At 35.3% G+C, this 22,142-nt stretch overlaps 2 protein-coding genes, 1 long non-coding RNA gene and 1 other non-coding gene across 4 annotated transcripts; 2 read left to right on the forward strand and 2 right to left on the reverse strand.

Moving 5' to 3' along the window:
* Window positions 1-8,126: 8,126 nt before the first annotated feature.
* LOC146903722 (uncharacterized) lies at window positions 8,127-9,599 on the reverse strand. Its single transcript, XM_085725288.1, has one exon. The coding sequence runs from the start codon at window positions 9,597-9,599 to the stop codon at window positions 8,127-8,129; it is 1,473 nt and encodes a 490-aa protein (XP_085581414.1).
* Window positions 9,600-17,107: 7,508 nt separating this feature from the next.
* On the forward strand, window positions 17,108-17,214 carry LOC146903723 (small nucleolar RNA R71). Its single transcript, XR_015020859.1, has one exon. It is a non-coding gene; the product is annotated as a small nucleolar RNA R71 (small nucleolar RNA).
* A 1,809-nt stretch (window positions 17,215-19,023) lies between these two features.
* LOC146903724 (uncharacterized) lies at window positions 19,024-19,593 on the forward strand. Its single transcript, XM_085725291.1, has one exon. The coding sequence runs from the start codon at window positions 19,024-19,026 to the stop codon at window positions 19,591-19,593; it is 570 nt and encodes a 189-aa protein (XP_085581417.1).
* A 130-nt stretch (window positions 19,594-19,723) lies between these two features.
* Window positions 19,724-21,173, reverse strand: LOC146903725 (uncharacterized). Its single transcript, XR_015020550.1, has 2 exons — window positions 21,066-21,173; window positions 19,724-19,959 (listed from the first exon to the last, which is right to left on the reverse strand). It is a non-coding gene; the product is annotated as an uncharacterized LOC146903725 (long non-coding RNA).
* Between the last annotated feature and the right edge of the window lie 969 nt (window positions 21,174-22,142).

Genomic DNA, 22,142 nt, shown 5'->3' on the forward strand with positions numbered 1-22,142 from the left:
ACCCTCATCAATCCAAGACACCTATATAAAATTTATCTTTAATTCTAAACCTTTAACAACTAGTTCCTCCCCTCGTTGGTCTAGGACACCCCTTCGGGGTCCCATCTTAAGCCGGGTCGAATCTATCGTTATGCCAATCTTTTTGGTAATCTCATTTCAACAAGATCAACATCATATAACATCACAATTTTATTAATAATTAATCAATTCAAATATCTGCAGCAATTATACAAAGTAAGCAGAACACAAACTTTATCAAATACATCAATTACCACAAATTCAACATAATTTAAATCAAATAACACCTTAATAAAGTTTCTAATTTCTCTTTTAACCTCACACCTTCTATGTTTGCACATTAGTTTATTCTTTCTCTCAAGGGCTATAACCGTCGCAGCGAGCCCCGAATAAACTTGAGGGAAATACAATTTTCTCGTTCATCCCATTTAATTTATACTCATGATCTCGAACTCCTCTCTCTCACCCCATACCTAGATTGAAGCTTTAAAACAACTTAGTGGCAATGAATTCAACTGACTTAACAAGTTCTCGTCTCCTTCTATCAGTCATTACGATCAAATACCGACAATTGGCCAATCTTTTGAACACCGTACCCAATTAGAAAAATCCAATATGAGATCCGCAAAGGTATTTTGACTCAGCGACATAGAAGTAATATTCATACTATAAAAATACAATAGCCAAAAGCACATGAAGATAATGGTGGCAGGAAAGTATAGAGATTAAGAATTGCAGTGGGGATATCAAAGGTAGGTGCTACGATGGGAGAACAAATACCATCATCGCCGTTGTCGGTCTCGCATCAGGGTACTAGGGTTTTATTTTTATTTTTGAAGAAGGCTATTAGGTTACTAAACAATAGTACATAGCTATATATAACAGTAGGACTTCAAGTTACAACCGCGTATATCTCGTCAATAAAACAAATTATTTATTTATATACCATATAGTTTAGGTCATTGATATTCTCACACACTAAAAGTAACCTCAGTTATACAGATTGTAATTGACAATAATAATAACAAAGCTTAAAATAATAACATCAAACTAACATATATTGTGTATTTTAAATTAAATGCAAATAGATATAATATTAAGTATTAACTGTCAATAATTCAAGTAGATTACTAAGGCAACCACATTAAAGTGATTATTTGGGAAAAAATACAAGTTATCACAACACAACAAACACCTGTATAATAGTAATTTATCACAATATAACAAAGATATCATAATAAGAAATTTGGGGTGTTACAATTCTCCCCTCGTTAAAGAAATTTCGTCCTCGAAATTTGAGGCATCTTAGAGAATATAAAGAGACATCATCTTTTTTTTTTTAAATGAACTAACAAATGAAGGAGTTTTTTTTTTTTTTGTGGTCGGGGTTCGAACCCCCGACCTTACATATATTATGCATTGTCCCAACAACTGAGCTAAGCTCACGAGGACACAAATGAAGGAGTTTAAAACGATTAAATCATGTTCAAAACAATAATTTGAGGAGGTAGGGACAACCAAATAACAAGTAACAATGACCACAATTTACTCAATTGTCTAATACATTGAGTAAAAAAAATGAAAGAAAAAAAATTATAATGAACGAAAATCAAAATACCAACCAAATCAACATGGTGATGAAATGGAGATAAAATTTATTTTGAAACGAAAAGAAGGTAGAATAATTCAGATGTTGACATCTTCAATCACTCTCTTAATAAAGCATACTATTTGAGAACCCTCAGTCAGAAGTAAGAATAAAATAAAAGAAACATAGAAATAATAGATATCACAATTTGAAAAGACTAGGATAATCATCTAATAGCTCAAAAGACTCTCCACTTATACAGTAGATAAGCAATTTCACTCTACCTAAAATATTATATTTAAATAATAAACTCTAAAACTCTAAAGCTCAAAACAATTTTTTTAAAAGACTTGGTCCAAACTAGATTACAACCTATATCAGTCAAATCTCTTTTTCATTTTCATCATCTACATGTCATCATTAACAATTTAGTCAAATTTGCTGCATTTTTTTTCTTTTATCTAAAAAAAAAAGAAGAGGAAAAAAAAAAGAACTATAACATTTTGCATCTAAATGATCTAATCTATTAAATAAGTTAGCATTATGTTCTCCCCCTTTTTTTTAACCGAAAAAAATATATAAATAAGTTCAAAACCAAGCACAAGATGTGTAAAAAAAAAAATCTAAAAATATACCTACTTTGCAAAGTAATGTTATTATTCATGAGTCACCAAAAGCTACCACGCACACCCAAAAACAATGGATACACAATAAACATTGCAGGAAAATAAAAGAAATAACCAAGCAGCAACCAAATTAAAAAAAGAGAAGCAAGTAAATAGTTTCAAACTAACTTACTGCTAAGTCTTTATATTATTCTACACTAGTTTTCTTGTTTGATTTTTTTTTTCTGCACATTTCATTATAAAAGGAAAAACTCATTTGTTCAAAATATTCTATAGAAAAGAAGATTTAATTGGTAAAATCACAAAGAACATTTAACTATACGTAATTGTATATAACAAAGCTTATGTTTTCTAAGATATACTATGTGTCGCGTCATTTTTCGGAGGTCAAGCTATTTGATTAGCTTTTGACTCACTTTTTATTTCACGACTTTGAAAAAATTTATTTAAATTGGGGGGTCCGGGGGTTGGTTATATTTAGGGAAGGTATTAGCACCCTAAATATTCGTAGTATTCTACGAGAACCTCTTGATTTTATTTAACTTTTTGTGCTTAAACTTGCTTGTTTTTTTGAAAAAAAAAAATGAAACTTTGAAATGATTAAAAAAAGGAAGACCTAATTATCTACATTTTATTGATTTGGAAGGACGAGTGTCCTCTGCCTACGTACCCGTGAGGGATCAAAACCTCGTAGTTCGGGGTAGAAATTGACGTTTGATTGGTTGTGTGTTTTTTATTAGTTTTGAAAAAAGTTTAAAATAAAAAGCCAAGTGGCAAATAAGATTTGGTTTGTATTTTTTAATTTAAAAGAAAAATGGACTCAAGGTATGATTAAAATTGATTTGATATTTGATTAAGAAAGAAAATAAAAAGAACGATCACTTAATTGAAAATCAAGGTTTATTATGAAAATATTTTTGTGATTTTTTATTATTTGAATGTTTTTGTTGTTTTTGAATATTGAATAGAACATAAAATAAACTAACGTAGCAATAAAAATAAAAGCGTTAGAATTTTGTAGTGACATTGGATCACCACAAAATCTCCTAACCTAATCTATTTTTTTTGTATTTTTCGATTTATAAAAGCGGCAAAGAAATAAAAGACACACACGCACGCACACTTTTCTCATTTATATTTACGTTGGACCTAAATACATTCTAATTGCTGGAAAATAAATGACAATAATTAAAATGCTAAATAGAAATAAAATAGAATGCTAAAATGCTAAAAAGAAATAAAAATATTAAAAAAAAAAGAAAGGGACAACCGAAGGGACAAAATTACCGAAGGGACAAAATTCCGAAGGGACAGAAAAAGAGTAAGAAGAAAAGAATAGCTCGTCAACACAAGCTAAATGAGGGAGAAGAGAGAAAAGTTCTTTGACAACTCAAGAGAACTTTTGGTGTGTTTTGAAGTGTGGAATGAGGGCTCTATTTATAGGTGAGGAGGTTGATGAGAATGGAAAAGTGGTTTAATGGATTTTGATGGTGATTTGAATGGTGTTTAATGGTGAATTTTAAAAGAGGAATGTGAAAGTTGACACTTGACTTGAAAAATTTTGGACCATGGACATTTTATTTTTGGACTCATTAAAAAAAGTTATATAATAAAAAATAAAAAAAACTTATAGAAGTAATTAAACTAAAAATAAAAAAGGTAAAATGGAAAATAATAGGAAAAAAAGTTTCTGACTCTGAGATTGTGCCTTTGAAAGTGGCGTGTAAACAAGACTTGTACTATGTTTTTTGGACATTTTCTTTTGGACATTTAAAAAAGGAAAAAAAAAGTGACTAAAATAAAAGAATAAAAATAACTAAAAATTAAAATTAAAATTACAAGAAAATTAATAAAAGATGGAAATTTTACTAAAAAAAAGAAAGGAGAGAAGAGGGCCCGATATCGGAACAAAAAATGAGGTATTTTAAAGTACCCCTCTACCGAAATTTCCTTGAAAAGTCAGAGACTAATCAGGGTCAAAAGGCACATGAATGTAGGACCTTAGGTCAAAAATTGGGGTATGACAGATGCCCCTATTTAAGTTTCTTCGTCCGGAGATTTGAAGATGGAATCTTCGAGTTGACGGAACGAAGAGACTTAAATACAAAAGTACACCAATTTTGGACCTAAGATGCTGTGAAATGCTCATGATATAAGTATGAATGCAAGACGGCAAAGATGATTTGACTGGGGAGAGAAACAACAACGGGATACCCAAGTTTGTTAAAGAAAGGGATCCGACTCAGCTAGGGAATGTAGTTTCACTGGGGAAAAGATTGTATACAAGACTTTTAGCGACATCTCTTGAACAGCTAAGCTGGGAATGACACTATTGAAATTGAAAGTGATTAGTGACATCACTAGAACAGCTAAGCTGGGGATGACACTATTGAAGTTGAAAGTGATTAGTGACATCACTAGAACAGCTAAGCTGGGGATGACACTATTGAAGTTGAAATTGACCGGTGACATCACTAGAACAGCTAACGCTGGGGATGACACCTCTGAAATTGAAATTGACCGGTGACATCACTAGAACAGCTAATGCTGGGGATGACACCATTGAAATTGAAATTGATTAGTGACAGCACTAGAACAGCTACGCTGGGGATGACACTTTTGACATTGATTTGATTAGTGACATCACTAGAACAGCTAACGCTGGGGATGACACTTTTTATAAGACAAGAATTTTTGCAAGCTATTCACTTGACACTGGTGATGACAAAAGAGGCTTGCAAGCTATTCGCTTGACACTCGTGATGACAAAAAGAGGGTTGCAAGCTATTCGCTTGACACACAGGTAGCAAAAGATGTTTGCAAGCTACTCGCTTGACACATAGGTAACAAAAGACGCATGCAAGCTATTCGCTTGACACAAAGGTAACAAAAGATATTTGCAAGCTATTCGCTTGACACTCGTGATGACAAAAGAGGGTTGCAAGCTATTCGCTTGACATACAGGTAACAAAAGATGTTTGCAAGCTATTCGCTTGACACACAGGTAACAAAAGATATTTGCAAGCTATTCGCTTGACACTCATGATGACAAAAGAGGTTTGCAAGCTATTCGCTTGACACGCAGGTACCAAAAGATGTTTGCAAGCTATTCGCTTGACACACAGGTAACAAAATAGGTTTGCAAGCCATTCGTTTGACATACTGGTAACAAATTATGTTTGCAAGCTATTCGCTTGACACTGGCAACAAATTATGTGTGCAAGCTATTCGCTTGACACACTGGTAACAAATTATGTCTGCAAGCTATTCGCTTGACACAAAGGTAACCAAAGATGTTTGCAAGCTATTCGCTTGACACACATGATGCCAAAAGAGGGTTGCAAGCTATTTGCTTGGCACACAGGTAAGAAAAGATGTTTGCAAGCTATTCACTTGACTCAAAGGTAACAAAATATGTTTGCAAGCTATTCGCTTGACACCAAGATAACAATAGAGGTTTGCAAGCTATTCACTTGACACAAGATAACAATAGAGGTTTGCAAGCCATTCGCTTGACACGAAGGTAACAGAATAGGTTTGCAAGCTATCCACTTGACACCAAGGTAACAAAATAGGTTTGCAAGCTATTCGCTTGACGCACCATGAGTGAAGATCGAACTGAAGGGATACGACAAAACAAGACTATGGGTGACCAATGCGGTTATGTATGAATGATGTTGTGTATATGCTGGGTATGAATGAATGTATGAATATGTGAAAGTATTAGTGTATGAATGTATAAATGTATGAATGTAATTCGTATGACTGTATGAAGTGTATATGACAGGTGACTTGATGAAACGAGACAAGACAGGTAAGACAGGAGGCGGACTGACATCGCAGCACAAACACTCGACAAACTTCCTTGGAGATGATATTATTGTGAACCAATCGAGCCGTTGACGAGGTAAAGTTAGGCACAAGGTAGCAACAGATGTCTCCTGGGGATAAAGCCCATTGTTAACCAAAAGAATCTGGAAGAAGTCGCCATTTTGTAAACCGACGCGGAGTGTTCTTCCACTGGTATGCTTTAACAGTCATTTTTTTTGTTTGTTTTTTTTTGAAAAATCCCTAACTTTTGCCTGGACCGCCCTTTCAGGTTTTCAGTCCACCGGGAGTATATTCCTTTTTTATGCCCCTAATTTTTGCCTGGACCGCCCTTTCGGGTTTTCAGTCCACCGGGACGCTCTCTATTGCCTAAGTCGCCTTTTCAGGTTTTCAACTTAGCGAGCTTTTATTTTTGTAATTTTTTGTATTTTTGGACTGTGATAGCATCTTGCTCAAAGCAGAGTTCCTTTCCACATTGCTTAGCCATGTTTCTATTTTGGAGTGTAACCGTTTTTGAGGCGGATGCTGATGTACGCTTCACCTACTCATAAGTTCAAAGAGAGCATGTTTGTTGTTCACACTTTTCAAAAGATGTAAAAAAAAGTTTTATATTTTGAAAATTTTTGCTTCAAGTATTGCCATCAAAAATAGAAGAAATTTTGCAAATAGAATAAACGGGAGTTCCAAATAAATGGGAACAGGCTCAAATTTGATGAATTGAGTGGGGACCTGCCAATGGCATGGCTCCACGGATCTTTGAAAAATTTGGAAAATGGTAAATATATTGGAAGGTACATTGAACACAATAACCGTTATACTCCCTAGCAACTTTGAATTGCCCCTGTTCCGAGTCCTTGATCTGCAGATGCTTCGAATCAGAGGTTCTTTGATAACATGTATGCCCCAAGTGGATTGTGCCTGACTGATGCAGTTACTTTGTCATGATCCTTAACTTTTGCATAGATCGCCCTTTTCGGGTTTTCAATCTATCAGGATAAATCATCATTTTTTTTTGTCTCTAATTTTTGCCTGGACCGCCCTTTTGGGTTTTCAGTCCACCGAGACGCTCATTTTTGCCTAAGTCGCCTTTTTAGATTCGCGACTTATCGAGCTCATATTTTTGACAGAGTATTTCTTGACTGCACCGGCATTCATAAGACGTGTGAGTTTGTTGCCGTCCATAATTGTAAAAGTCATTGCACATGGGCCTTTATAACTAGGCATCCACTTGCCCCTGGAGTCTGGTTGGAAAGTAGTACAAAGTTCCCTTCTTGAAATTCATGCGGACGGACCTTTTTGTTAGAAGCTTGTTTCAAACCTCTTTTGATATATTTGTACAAGGTCGTCATGCGTTTAAATTCGATCAAGCTTGGACTTTATCAGAACTCCTATTGACGGGACTTCGATCTTCACGGGAAGCACGACCTCCATGTTGCATATTGGGGAAGGAGGGGGGGTTGCCCCTGTTGAAATGTGTACTGAAGTACGATATCTGAGAAAAGCGAATGGTAGCACCCCGAGCCAGTCTTTGTAATCGAAAGTCATCTTCTGGACAATCTCCTTTTGTTTGCAGCTTCAATGGCTAAGATGCCCCAGTATGTGAGAGATCTCATCGGGAATCTCTTCATTCTCCTTCTTCAGCTTCGGACACAGGGAACTCACAGTTGGAAGAGAGTACATGGTTAATGTGTTCAACGGGTTTATTAATGCATGATTTGATTATTGATATAAACATTATGATTATGCAGATACGTGGAAATGATTAAAGGAAAAAAATAATTTTTTGGTTTTTTGTATTACCATTTTTTCCAGGAAAAAAAGCACAAAATAAAAACAAAGTCGGGATCAAAGCGACTTTTTTAATGATGAAAATACATAAAGCAAAAAGCCCTAAACAAGTTCACTTCCATCTCGGGTGGGACGAAAGGATTTTTTTTGAAAAACATAAAGCAACAAACAAACATATTAATTGAACAGATGAGTAATAGAAATAAACATCAGCAACGACCCGATTGCAGATTAAACATTTCATGTGTCAACCTTAGATACCAAGATCTGATAGTGGATTAACTTGCACATTCAAATTCAAACTCTTCGAAAGGTATAAGGTTTTTTCGGATCAACTTCTGAACTATCTTCTGCAACGCAAAACAGTGCTCGATATCATGACCTGGTGCCCCTTGATGGAAAGCACAAAAGAGATCGGGCCTGTACCGGGATGTCAATTTTGCTGGCACTGGAGGAGGTGCCTTGGTGTAGACCAAATTCCTTTCGAGTAATTTTGGAAACAAAACTGTATACTTCATGGGAATAGGGTCAATCTGTTTCTTTGAAGTCTGTTGTCGAGGATGTTGTTGACATTGTTGTAACTGGGGTTGATAACCCGGATTTTGAACAGCATTTATGATAGGCATAACAGCGGCAGCAGGGTGATAAGACAGATATTGTTGTTGAGGCTGGCTTTCCACCACATTCCTTTCCTGGTCTTCCTCTTCTGAACTGTCAGTAGGAACACTTTCTTTGACCAAACGTCCTTCTCGGACCCCTTCTGCAAGACGCATTCCCGTAATCATCATTTTTGCAAAGTTGTTGGAAGCACTTCCAACCATTTTCTCATAATAAAATTGATCCAGATTCTTCAAGAAAATCTCAGTCAATTCTTTCTCTTCCAGAGGTGGACGAACTTGATCAGCAAAATCTCTCCATCGCTGGGCATATGCCTTGAAAGATTCATTATCATTATGGGTCATGGATTGCAGATCGTTTCTGTCCGGGGCCAAGTACAAGTTGTAGTCGTATCGTCGAACGAAGGCACTGCCCAAATCAATGAAAGTTTTGACATCAACACGACTTAGGCCCGTGTACCATTTCAAAGCGGCACCAGTCAAACTATCTTGAAAGCAGTAGATAAGAAGCTCATCATTGTCGGCTTGAGGGGACATCTTTCTGGCATACATTGTCAAATGGTCCTTAGGGCAGGTATTCCCTTTGTATTTCTCAAAATCAGGGACCTTGAATTTGGGTGGTATCACAACATTTGGTACCAAGCAGAGATCATAAGCACTTTCCCGAAACAGTTCTTCCCCATGGAGAGCTTTCAATTCCAACCGTAATGCATCAAACTTCTCTCTCAGTTCTTCAACCTGGTTATATGCAACCACGCTTCCTGGCTGATAGATGGGTTCATGAACCAAAGGAGTTGAGTAGGTCATAGCAGCTTGAGGGAGCAAAGGGCCTGATTGTTGCACAAAAGGAGTTTGAACCTTAGAGACAACACGACAGAGTATTTCACTAGCACTTAAAGGTGTACTCCAGAGATAACCTTCCAGCATAGCATGTTGAGGAGTACTAGCAAACACTGTTGAAATCGGAGTAGTGGAAGCAACCGTCTGAGCTTGAGTGCTGACGATACGAAGAGCTAATGGCTGACTCTGCGCAACTGACACCAAAGATACTAAGTTCTTCAAAATCTCATTTTCAGCCCGGAGGGTCGTCACCTCTTCACGAAGCTTGTGGTTCTCTTCTTTAAGATGATCCATTCTGATTTGCTTAAGTGTTGTAGATGCGAGTAGACTGATGGATTGACCTTTTGTAGACAAAAACAAAGTATGAGACACGGACTAGAAACTATGAATGCAAAATGATGCATGATATGTTTATGAAAAAAATGGACACATTTTTTATTTATCGAAGGACTTGTCAAAGTAACTGGAAACATCATAAGGAACATTGTTTCATTTGATAATTTGAAATATTACAAACAGTTCCCTTAAGGGCAAAAGCAAAGTCAAGGAAAAAAGACCCTAACAAAGGCTAAGGTTTAGTTAAGACTTTTTGAAGATGTATTTCTTGGTGTTCCTCTTTACAAGGTTCACACCTCTGATGTTTATAAAAACTTATCTAAGTCCTTCGATCTTTTGATGAAAAAAGTTTTATGAATGTATGCATGTATGCATGAATATGCTAAAGAACAGAGAAAACATGGTGTGGTTAAGTCCATATGTTGGAGTCAAGGGTAACAACGCCATTTGGTAAGGACTATGGTTTCATTTGTATATGTAACAAGGGTTCTACCAAGTTCCCAAAGTTTTCAACCACTTCCAAATATTTGTTAGGTGACGAGAGTACTCTCGTTCCAACAATATTCGTAGGTTAGTCTCGTTTGGGTGTAGTATCGCGTATCAACCAATACGAGAGTACTCTCGATTAGCCACCGCACTACGTCCTAAAAGGCCAAGATGGGTTAAAGGTGACTAAAGGTTCTCAACTTCGACGGTCACTTGAAAGTAACATGCCATACGCGAGTACTCACGTCGACAAAAGTATACCTCCAAGATCCCTCCATTGAGTGGGTTATCACATGTGCCAATACCGAAGAGTACTCTTGGCATGGAAACTATGATTATACCCGGTCCTATCTTAATTTTCCCTCAAGTCCGGGAGTAGGACTTATCTCACCACTCACGTTAAAAGAAAGAAGAAAGAAGAAGGAGAGAACATATATACACGTATTTCCATCTTTTATTTTATTTTTTTTTGATTTTTTTGGATTTTTTAAGCAAGTTTAAAGCACAAAATTTTAAACAAAACCAAGTTAGGCTTAACCCTCTTAATGTATCCCCAGTGAAGTCGCCATTTCTGTCGCGTCATTTTTCGGAGGTCAAGCTATTTGATTAGCTTTTGACTCACTTTTTATTTCACGACTTTGAAAAAATTTATTTAAATTGGGGGGTCCGGGGGTTGGTTATATTTAGGGAAGGTATTAGCACCCTAAATATTCGTAGTATTCTACGAGAACCTCTTGATTTTATTTAACTTTTTGTGCTTAAACTTGCTTGTTTTTTTGAAAAAAAAAAATGAAACTTTGAAATGATTAAAAAAAGGAAGACCTAATTATCTACATTTTATTGATTTGGAAGGACGAGTGTCCTCTGCCTACGTACCCGTGAGGGATCAAAACCTCGTAGTTCGGGGTAGAAATTGACGTTTGATTGGTTGTGTGTTTTTTATTAGTTTTGAAAAAAGTTTAAAATAAAAAGCCAAGTGGCAAATAAGATTTGGTTTGTATTTTTTAATTTAAAAGAAAAATGGACTCAAGGTATGATTAAAATTGATTTGATATTTGATTAAGAAAGAAAATAAAAAGAACGATCACTTAATTGAAAATCAAGGTTTATTATGAAAATATTTTTGTGATTTTTTATTATTTGAATGTTTTTGTTGTTTTTGAATATTGAATAGAACATAAAATAAACTAACGTAGCAATAAAAATAAAAGCGTTAGAATTTTGTAGTGACATTGGATCACCACAAAATCTCCTAACCTAATCTATTTTTTTTGTATTTTTCGATTTATAAAAGCGGCAAAGAAATAAAAGACACACACGCACGCACACTTTTCTCATTTATATTTACGTTGGACCTAAATACATTCTAATTGCTGGAAAATAAATGACAATAATTAAAATGCTAAATAGAAATAAAATAGAATGCTAAAATGCTAAAAAGAAATAAAAATATTAAAAAAAAAAGAAAGGGACAACCGAAGGGACAAAATTACCGAAGGGACAAAATTCCGAAGGGACAGAAAAAGAGTAAGAAGAAAAGAATAGCTCGTCAACACAAGCTAAATGAGGGAGAAGAGAGAAAAGTTCTTTGACAACTCAAGAGAACTTTTGGTGTGTTTTGAAGTGTGGAATGAGGACTCTATTTATAGGTGAGGAGGTTGATGAGAATGGAAAAGTGGTTTAATGGATTTTGATGGTGATTTGAATGGTGTTTAATGGTGAATTTTAAAAGAGGAATGTGAAAGTTGACACTTGACTTGAAAAATTTTGGACCATGGACATTTTATTTTTGGACTCATTAAAAAAAGTTATATAATAAAAAATAAAAAAAACTTATAGAAGTAATTAAACTAAAAATAAAAAAGGTAAAATGGAAAATAATAGGAAAAAAAGTTTCTGACTCTGAGATTGTGCCTTTGAAAGTGGCGTGTAAACAAGACTTGTACTATGTTTTTTGGACATTTTCTTTTGGACATTTAAAAAAGGAAAAAAAAAGTGACTAAAATAAAAGAATAAAAATAACTAAAAATTAAAATTAAAATTACAAGAAAATTAATAAAAGATGGAAATTTTACTAAAAAAAAGAAAGGAGAGAAGAGGGCCCGATATCGGAACAAAAAATGAGGTATTTTAAAGTACCCCTCTACCGAAATTTCCTTGAAAAGTCAGAGACTAATCAGGGTCAAAAGGCACATGAATGTAGGACCTTAGGTCAAAAATTGGGGTATGACACTATGTATATTCCTTCTATAAGAAACCCTAGTCAAGTATCAACTATGAAATTCATAATCCATAAGATTCAAACTCTAGCAAGATTTACAAAATAAATAAGAAGTTAAGATACGAAAGTATATATGCATAATTAGGAAACATTTTAAGGCTTAATATATATGGCTTGCGCAGTCATTTGTAGAACTAATTGTATCACTCGGCCAACTGAACCAGTTGAAAATGGTTACGCAACACTGTCATAAATTAAAGAAAACCAGTATCCAATAATGTAATCAAAGGGTTCAACAATTAAAAAGGTTCCTAAATGATATTAAAACAATTACATATAGCACACGTGAATAGCATAGAATGTTACAATACACATCTTGCATATAATCCAAGAGTCATACAAAATAATTTACACAATATAAATCAACACATAGCACAGATAACACAATAATACAATGTACATAATCACGCAATCAAAAGGAGACGCAAAGCACACAAAAAAAAAAAAACATGACCCACATGGTCTGGTTGGACAGACTTGCTCTGATACCACTAATGTGACACCCTAAAGCCCAAAAATAATTATTACTATTATTCATTCCAAAACCGAGTTTGATTCGCATATGAAATTGCCAAATAAAACTTTTATATTAATATGAGAATTCTTCCACAAGATTTAGGATACCACATTGACTCATAACAAACATAATTCACATTTAACTTCCTGGAAAAATATAATACTTTTATTTTACATCGTAGAAAATGATTCTCTTGTACAAAACTTAATAAGTAAGCATATCCCTTTTCTAGTGTCACTATCAGAGCAGAGCTTTCCCCAAATTAAGAGACAACACAAGACAAATCTTCATGGAAGGCATGTACTAGACTCCAAGACTCATAACCTATAGAACTACGGTTTCGCAACCGCAGGGCCAAGCCAGTAAATACAAACAACGAAGGGGTGAGTTTTGAGAACATGTAATAGCATAAAATAAATGAGAAGAACACGCAAGAAATCGAGTTTAAATACCGTATCAAACCAAATCACATTTAGAAGAAATCATCAAACATCAACACAATCCAATCATCAAGTATAAACGTCACCATATCAAATCACAAAATATAAGCATTGCCACATCAATCATATTTAACACAAATATCAAGATATTTATAAAACAACAGTCTATTATTATATTCCAAATCACAGGAGGGGGAATATCGTGGTGGTCTTATCATTACTGAGAAGCCGGGGAGGGGGAATATCATGGTGGTCTTATCATAACTGAGAAGCCGGGGAGGAGGAATATCATGGTGGTCTTATCACAACTGATAAGCCGGGGAGGGGGAATATCATGGTGGTCTTATCACAACTGATAAGCCGGGGAGGGGGGATATCATGGTGGTCTTATCACAACTGATAAGCCGGGGAGGGGGAATATCATGGTGGTCTTATCATAACTGATAAGCCGGGGGAAAACTTGCCCTTAGAGGACCCTCATCAATCCAAGACACCTATATAAAATTTATCTTTAATTCTAAACCTTTAACAACTAGTTCCTCCCCTCGTTGGTCTAGGACACCCCTTCGGGGTCCCATCTTAAGCCGGGTCGAATCTATCGTTATGCCAATCTTTTTGGTAATCTCAATTTCAAATATATCAATTGTCTTTCGTTCCATATTTTCGTCTCAGTATGATTCACAACACTTTTAAATTAATACGACATAATTTCAATCTCACATATTAATCACAATACAATATTTCATCTCGCAACACCACATATTCAACGTATTGAATAAATCTCACATAAGAATATAATCATTAAAAATATACACAGCGACACATAATTTCAATCAACAAGAGTCCAACTAGCCGAATAAGCACACATTTCAATATCAGCACAACAACTAATTCACATTATATTTCTAACAACACATACACTTAGTTCAAATAATATCTCAGTATCTGTAGTCATATATATTTTTCATATCAACGATTCATTTCAACAAGATCAACATCATATAACATCACAATTTTATTAATAATTAACCAATTCAATTATCTGCAGCAATTATACAAAGTAAGCAGAACACAAACTTTATCAAATACATCAATTACCACAAATTCAACATAATTTAAATCAAATAACACCTTAATAAAGTTTCTAATTTCTCTTTTAACCTCACACCTTCTATGTTTGCACATTAGTTTATTCTTTCTCTCAAGGGCTATAACCGTCGCAGCGAGCCCCGAATAAACTTGAGGGAAATACAATTTTCTCGTTCATCCCATTTAATTTATACTCATGATCTCGAACTCCTCTCTCTCACCCCATACCTGGATTGAAGCTTTAAAACAACTTAGTGGTAATGAATTCAACTGACTTAACAAGTTCTCGTCTCCTTCTATCAGTCATTACGATCAAATACCGACAATTGGCCAATCTTTTGAACACCGTACCCAATTAGAAAAATCCAATATGAGATCCGCAAAGGTATTTTGACTCAGCGACATAGAAGTAATATTCATACTATAAAAATACAATAGCCAAAAGCACATGAAGATAATGGTGGCAGGAAAGTATAGAGATTAAGAATTGCAGTGGGGATATCAAAGGTAGGTGCTACGATGGGAGAACAAATACCATCATCGCCGTTGTCGGTCTCGCATCAGGGTACTAGGGTTTTATTTTTATTTTTGAAGAAGGCTATTAGGTTACTAAACAATAGTACATAGCTATATATAATAGTAGGACTTCAAGTTACAACCGCGTATATCTCATCAATAAAACAAATTATTTATTTATATACCATATAGTTTAGGTCATTGATATTCTCACACACTAAAAGTAACCTCAGTTATACAGATTGTAATTGACAATAATAATAACAAAGCTTAAAATAATAACATCAAACTAACATATATTGTGTATTTTAAATTAAATGCAAATAGATATAATATTAAGTATTAACTGTCAATAATTCAAGTAGATTACTAAGGCAACCACATTAAAGTGATTATTTGGGAAAAAATACAAGTTATCACAACACAACAAACACCTGTATAATAGTAATTTATCACAATATAACAAAGATATCATAATAAGAAATTTGGGGTGTTACATCATATGGTGCAAGTCAATGTGTTCAATAATCTAACCATAGTATCTCTAATACCTAGTATAATCTTAGTATTACTATCAGGGTACCTGCAAGTAGATATAAGTCTAGAGACAAGAGTTTTATACCTATTTGGTATCTTTGAATTCGATGTCATGGTTCATGACTGTTGATATCTTCCTCCATGCATCATCATATGAGCCACTAATCTTCTTCCCTAAAAAAAATTATTATTTTTTTAAATTTTTTTTGTTGGGCACGGCTGTGCCACCATAGGCACGGGGCTTGCCTAGCCTCTGGTCATCTTAGGCACAATTTTTTTTCTAAAAAAAAAATAAAAAATTTTAATTTTTTTTTTTTGCATTATATTGGACAAGTACCTAGACAACAAGTTAAAATAACACACAAAACAAAAAATAAAACGATTAAATTCATGGGTTGCCTCACACGAAGCGCTCGTTTAGAGTCATTAGTTTGACGGTTAGAAAGTGGTTTAACTATCCTATACCTAATCTTTCTGAAAGGGACAATAGCATCAAACTAACATTCTCTCCCAAATAACACATGGCTTTCTTAATGGTCTCAGGTCCTATGACACAAGGTATGGAAAAACTCTCTTGATCCTTAAATTTAGGTGGAAATTTGTTTGGAAGTATTTCAATAAAATTCCTAAACTGGTCATCTAACTTGGATTTAACAAAACCTTGTGTTAAAGGAATTTTAGGCTCATGAGATGGTGAAACAAATGACTTATCATTCTCTCATATGGCTTTCTCACCTTGAGGCTTATGACTCCCTATCTCTCCTTTATTGTTCTTAACTTTCACAACGGTGTCCTCTAAATGTTTACCATCCCTAAGAGTAATAGCACTTATGTGGTCTTTGGGGTTGGTTTTGGTTTGGCCTAGAAGGGCTCCGGAGGGTTGGGAGGAAGTACCCACCTGTTGGGGCACTTGAGAAGTCTGAGTCTCTAGCATCTTACTGTGAGTAACTATGGAGTCTACTTTTGATGTAAGTTTGGCAAGAGAGTCCTTCAAAAATTCAGTTTGATTTTTAAGCTCTTGGAGCTGCTCGGATTGATTTATACAATAATTTTCTAAAAAAAGTTCCAAGCTGGATTTTTGAGGGACTCTTTGGTTGTTTGCATAACTGGTTGGTGTTGTTTGTTGTCCAAAAAGATTTTGAGGGTTTTGAAAAAAAAAATTGACCGTTCATAAACCCTTGATTATAATGAGCATAGTTTACTTGCTCAGGACTTCTAACAACACTACCAGTTTGGCAATCAATGCCAATATGGCCAAATACACCACAAACTTCACAAGGAGGTGATACAGGTGCAGGTCTGACAGCACTAGTATTCATTTTATCAAATTTTTGTGTGAGTGCGTCAACCTTAGCAGCTAGATGATCAAGGGAAGAAATTTCATACATACCTACCTCTTTTGTAGAGGGTGAAGGAGCAACATTAGTGATGTCCCTACCGTAGGTCCACTGATAGTGGTTTTGTGCCATGTCCTCGATCAAAGCATATGCTGCTGTGTATGTTTTATTAATCAAAGCTCCACCTGCAGCTGCATCAACAAAAATAAATTATGGTACACAAAAGACCATTATAAAAAGTATGAATAATAAGCCACTTCTCTAAACCATGATGGGGACAAAGTCTAAGCATTTCTTTGAAATGCTCCCAAGCATCGTAAATAGATTCTCCATCTTTTTGAGTGAATTGTGTGATTCGATTCCTAAATTGAATAGTTTTAAAATAGGGAAAGAATCGGGCAAGAAAAGCTTGCTTCATTTGGTGCCATGAAGTGATAGAACCAATTTCCAATGAATGAAGCCAAGCACTAGCTCTATCCCTTAAGGAAAAAGGAAGAGGCGCAGCCTTACCGCCTCTTGGTTTGCATTCAAGGTTCCACTGAGTCTTAAAAAAGTTGAAACATGAAAATTCGGATTCTCAGTGGGTGATCCGAAAAATTGATTTTGCTGCACTAAGTGAATAAGTGCAGGTTTTATTTCAAAATTCTTACCAACTGTTGGGTACACAATAACATCGTATGACTCATCTGAAGATGGGATTGCATAATCTTTGAGAGTGCGCTCCTCGGCCATATCGTTATTATTTTGTGTTTCCAAGAAGTTGCCGGTAAAAAGAAAGAAATAGAAAAAGTTTTTTTTTTCAGCTGAAATAAAATAAAATAAAGAAAAAGATTTTTTTTTCCAGTCTAATCGTAAAAAAAAATTAATCAAATTGCAATAACTCCCCGACAACGGCGCCAAAAACTTGATGGGACAAACCGCAAGTGCACGGTTTACCGATGTAGTAATAAAAGGAGTATCGTTCCAACAGGGAGTTATGAATTCAATTAACTTTTAATAATGATTAGATGAAAGTTTCAAAGGTTAAAAATTTTGGATTTTAAATTAAAAGAAAAGAATAAAAATAAAAGTGCCTTGGGATTATTGGTTCATCCTAATGACAAGTCCCTCACTAGCCAAGACTTTAACTTCTAATTTCATGTTTTACACCTAATTTCTAAAGACCGGTTTCCCTTAGCCCCTCACCTTTCCGACCAAGTCCGGTGAGGTTTACCCCTAGCAACCAAGCCTATTTCGCTGACTTGATTACTAGAAGAAGCTTATAAGGATTGAAACTACACATGTCTCAAGAATTGGAAAGACTATTTCACTGCCTTTGTAATTATTGTCTAAATTCACTTGTTCCAATATCAAAGCTCCGCTTTCGCATTATAAATTGATATTTGAGATGATGGATTAACAATTATCAAACCCTCCACTTTCGTTTCCACAGTTTGATAATGGTTAATTCATGTTAAAATGGTGAATTTAGATTAGAAATTACGGTTACATGAAATTAGGGTTAAAGCTTGGTTCAATTAGGATTATGTCATTAGACTTATCCAACAATCCCAAGACAAGAGAAGTTTACTCATTAACGTTCATTGTAGACATAGAAGAGAAGAAGAAGAAGAAGAAGAAGAAGAAGAAGAAGAAGAAGAAGAAGAAGAAGAAGAAGAAGAAGAAGAAGAAGAAGAACACAAAAGTAAATAACAATAAAGTAAAAGTGAACTTTTATTCCAAGAACAAAAGATGAATATTTGTGATGGCAAGCTACTCTATTTATAGTTTACATTCGACTTAAAATCTAAGCAACTATAAGGGCTTTTCGGTAAAACTAAAACAAAGTTGCTTAAGTTCTAAGTAAAAGCAGCAAAAGGCACTTCTATGCTTAAGTTCTAAGTAAAAGCAGCAAAAGGCACTTCTAGGATGTGGCACGGCCGTGCCAACCTTAGCACGGGCCGTGCCAAGATTCTGACTTGGGGGTAACTTATTTTCTTTTTCGAATCTTCGTATTTTTGCTCTAAATCAGCTCCAGACTCGACTTATTCCATCAAATATTCATTCCTGAAATATAATATATGCAATTGAAGTAAAATATTCAAAAAGGAAATAATATTAAAATAAAATAAAACTAAATCTAAATAAAACGATACTAAATATTATAATAAAACAGACTAATTATTGACTCATCACCGGCATGACCTTAACACAAGAGATGGGAGCTGAGAATTTAAGGGCGAAAAGCGATTCCCAGCTCATAACAAGTCAGATCACAGGCGAGTATCAGACAAAGGACGCCCAACTCACCAAATATCTAGCTAAAGTGCAGGATCTCGCCAAAAGGTTTACTTTCTTCGAAGCAGTCTATGTGTCACGAGAGCAGAATTCCAGAGCAGACTTGTTAGCAAAACTCGTCAGTACCAAGCGACCGGGCAACAACAAAACCGTCATTCAAGAAATAATTGTCGCGCCCAGTACCAGAATTGAAGAAGTGCACCACATCACCGAAGGCAAAGACGGCTGGATGGAGCCATTATTAAGCTATTTGACTGGATCATTCACAGCCACCAACAACGAGGAAGAACAGACAGTTCGAAAACGAGCTTCAAAAATCGTCATTATTTCTGGAAAGCTTTACAAACGATGTCGAACAACTCCTTTGTTACGTTGTCTAGACAAGGATGAGACCCACCTGGTTCTTTTAGAAGTACACGAGGGCGTGTGCGGCACCCACATTGGCGGGCGAGCTTTAGCAGCAAAACTGTAACACCCCGTTCCCATAACAACGTAATATTAATTATAATAATCAGAGTAAATCATACAACGGAGTGTCACAATGCTTTTCAAAATTTCATAAATAGAAAATAACTATTTATTTTAACCAACATTTATAATATCTTAAAAACTGCAGCGGAATAATTCTTTTAGATAATATAATTCAACGTCAATGTAATTCTTGGCACAAAGGCCTCAAGATAATAAACATTATTTTCAACAACGATAAACTCCAACAACAAGTCTTTTCAAAATATGATACATAAAAGAAATGAAGAAAACATTCGAGACGATCCCCATCCTAATATGTATCAGAGCCCTAGACACTTGAGCCAACCAACCTACAAGCCATCATTACCTGCAAGTTACCCATACGAAGGGCAACATTTTCAAGCAGAAGGGGTGAGAAACTTATCCAATAATAATAATACATAATTCATCAAAATAATGAAAACAAAAAGACGTATCATAACATGCATCATTAATATTGTATATAAAAGCATACGTATGGAAACAACATAATCATCTTCAGCAACATGATCAGCAACAACAACAAATTCGTTATCGACAACGACACCGACAATCATCTTGAAACTCCTTGATATGCAAACGCATGTGGTACCATTCAACAACGTAAATGAGCGTAAATAGGCTCTTCAACATGTGAGCATAAAGCTGCCGGGCTTAAAGCTCCCAACGTAGTTTGAGCACAAAGGCTGCCGGTCCTAAAGCCCCCAACTTTAATGAGCACAAGGCTGTTGGGCCTAAAGCCCCCAACTTTAATAAGCACAAGGCTGCCGGGCCTGAAGCCCCTAACTTTAATGAGTATGCAATGGACTCAACTAGTGTATATCAACATACAACTACACAGCATCTAGGACAACGACAATGTGCATAATTTACTATGACTCACTCCCCAACTTGGACGACTCAACGGCACAATAACACTAAACAACGAAATTCATCGACGTAGCACATATACATTAATTGATTACATTCATATCAAACCAAAACATTCTTCAAAACAATAGAGTTTGATCAGTAAGACATAAGCCAAATACTCGTAAAACACTTCAACTGAGTCCCTAATACTTAAGTTTGAAGTTGGGAAACCAACCATAAGTTTTTGGACTAACTCGGAATTAGTATGCTGAGTTTTTCTTAAGTTTTCTCAAGACCTCCCTGGACTATTTACATCATAACTCAAAATCTACAAATAATTTTCTAGTCACTCCAAATCACCCAATTTCTGATCCCCCTAATCACCCAAAATGAATTAGAACAATGTTTACAGGTTCTATATACAACATAGCAACCAAAACAACATAGAAACATGCATCAAACAACACAATTCATCATATTTTTCTCAATTAACATAAAACTTCTAACCCTAAAACCAAGAACAACAATTCATCAAATTTCAGAATTATATACCATGATTATTGAAAGGAATCCCACCCTTACCTTATCTCAGCAAATTCTACAGCAAAAATTGGTTGGATCCTCTCTTCCTAGCTCTTCTCCTAGCTTTCTCTTCCTTCTCTCCAAAACCAGTTTTTCTAGAGTTTTCACATGAAAATGTTTTTGTTTCTGACTTTCTGTTTTTTTACTGTAAACTAAAACCTCTCTTTTCTCTTAACTCCCTTAATTTCTATTAATTCCTCATTATTCGCCTTAAACCAAAATAAACACTATTTCTATATTATTTCTATTTCTCTTACTATCTTATCAAATAATAAAACAATATTCATTCAAATAAAACACAACTCCATAAATCATATAATAAAATAGCATCACAACATATATCACATAAAATCATATATATAACAAATAAAGTCATATAAAAATATTCACACATCTACTAAAGATAATAGAATTAAAATGGGGAGTTACAAAAACTCCTCCACGCGGGATACTACTGGCCCACCATGCTTTAGGATAGCTCAGATTTCGTCAAGAGGTGTGACAAATGCCAAAGGTTTTCCGATAAGAAGCACGCCCCAGCTCATGAGTTGACTTCCGTTTACTCTCCCTGGCCTTTCCACAAATGGGCAGTCGACATCGTTGGACCTTTCCCTCTTGCTCCAGGACAACTTAAGTTCCTCATAGTGGGCGTGGATTATTTCACTAAGTGGATCGAGGCAGAGGCGGTCGCCAAGATAACAGCAGAGAGGGTCAAGAAATTCTACTGGAAAAGGATCATCTGTCTTTTCGGCCTCCCTAAATGCATAGTGTCGGACAATGGAACCCAATTCGCAAGCTCGACAGTAATAGATTTCTGCAAACACCTGGGGATACAAACAAAGTTCGTTTCTTTGATTCACCCACAAGCCAACGGGCAAGCCGAGTCGGCCAATGAGGTTATTCTTAACGGGATTAAGAAGAAGCTAGAGGCCGCCAAAAGTCTTTGGGGAGAACAACTCCATGAGGTAAGAATAGCTTTTAAAATTAATTCCACCACTTCAAAACTATTATGAGAATATTCTATCGCCTTATATATGAACGCCATATCGGTCAACGTAAGTACAGGTACTATGGTCT

This window comes from Medicago sativa, chromosome 7 (genome assembly GCF_051527215.1).
Source record: "Medicago sativa cultivar Bolivia chromosome 7, Bolivia_mono, whole genome shotgun sequence".
Taxonomy (NCBI): Eukaryota; Viridiplantae; Streptophyta; class Magnoliopsida; order Fabales; family Fabaceae; genus Medicago; species Medicago sativa.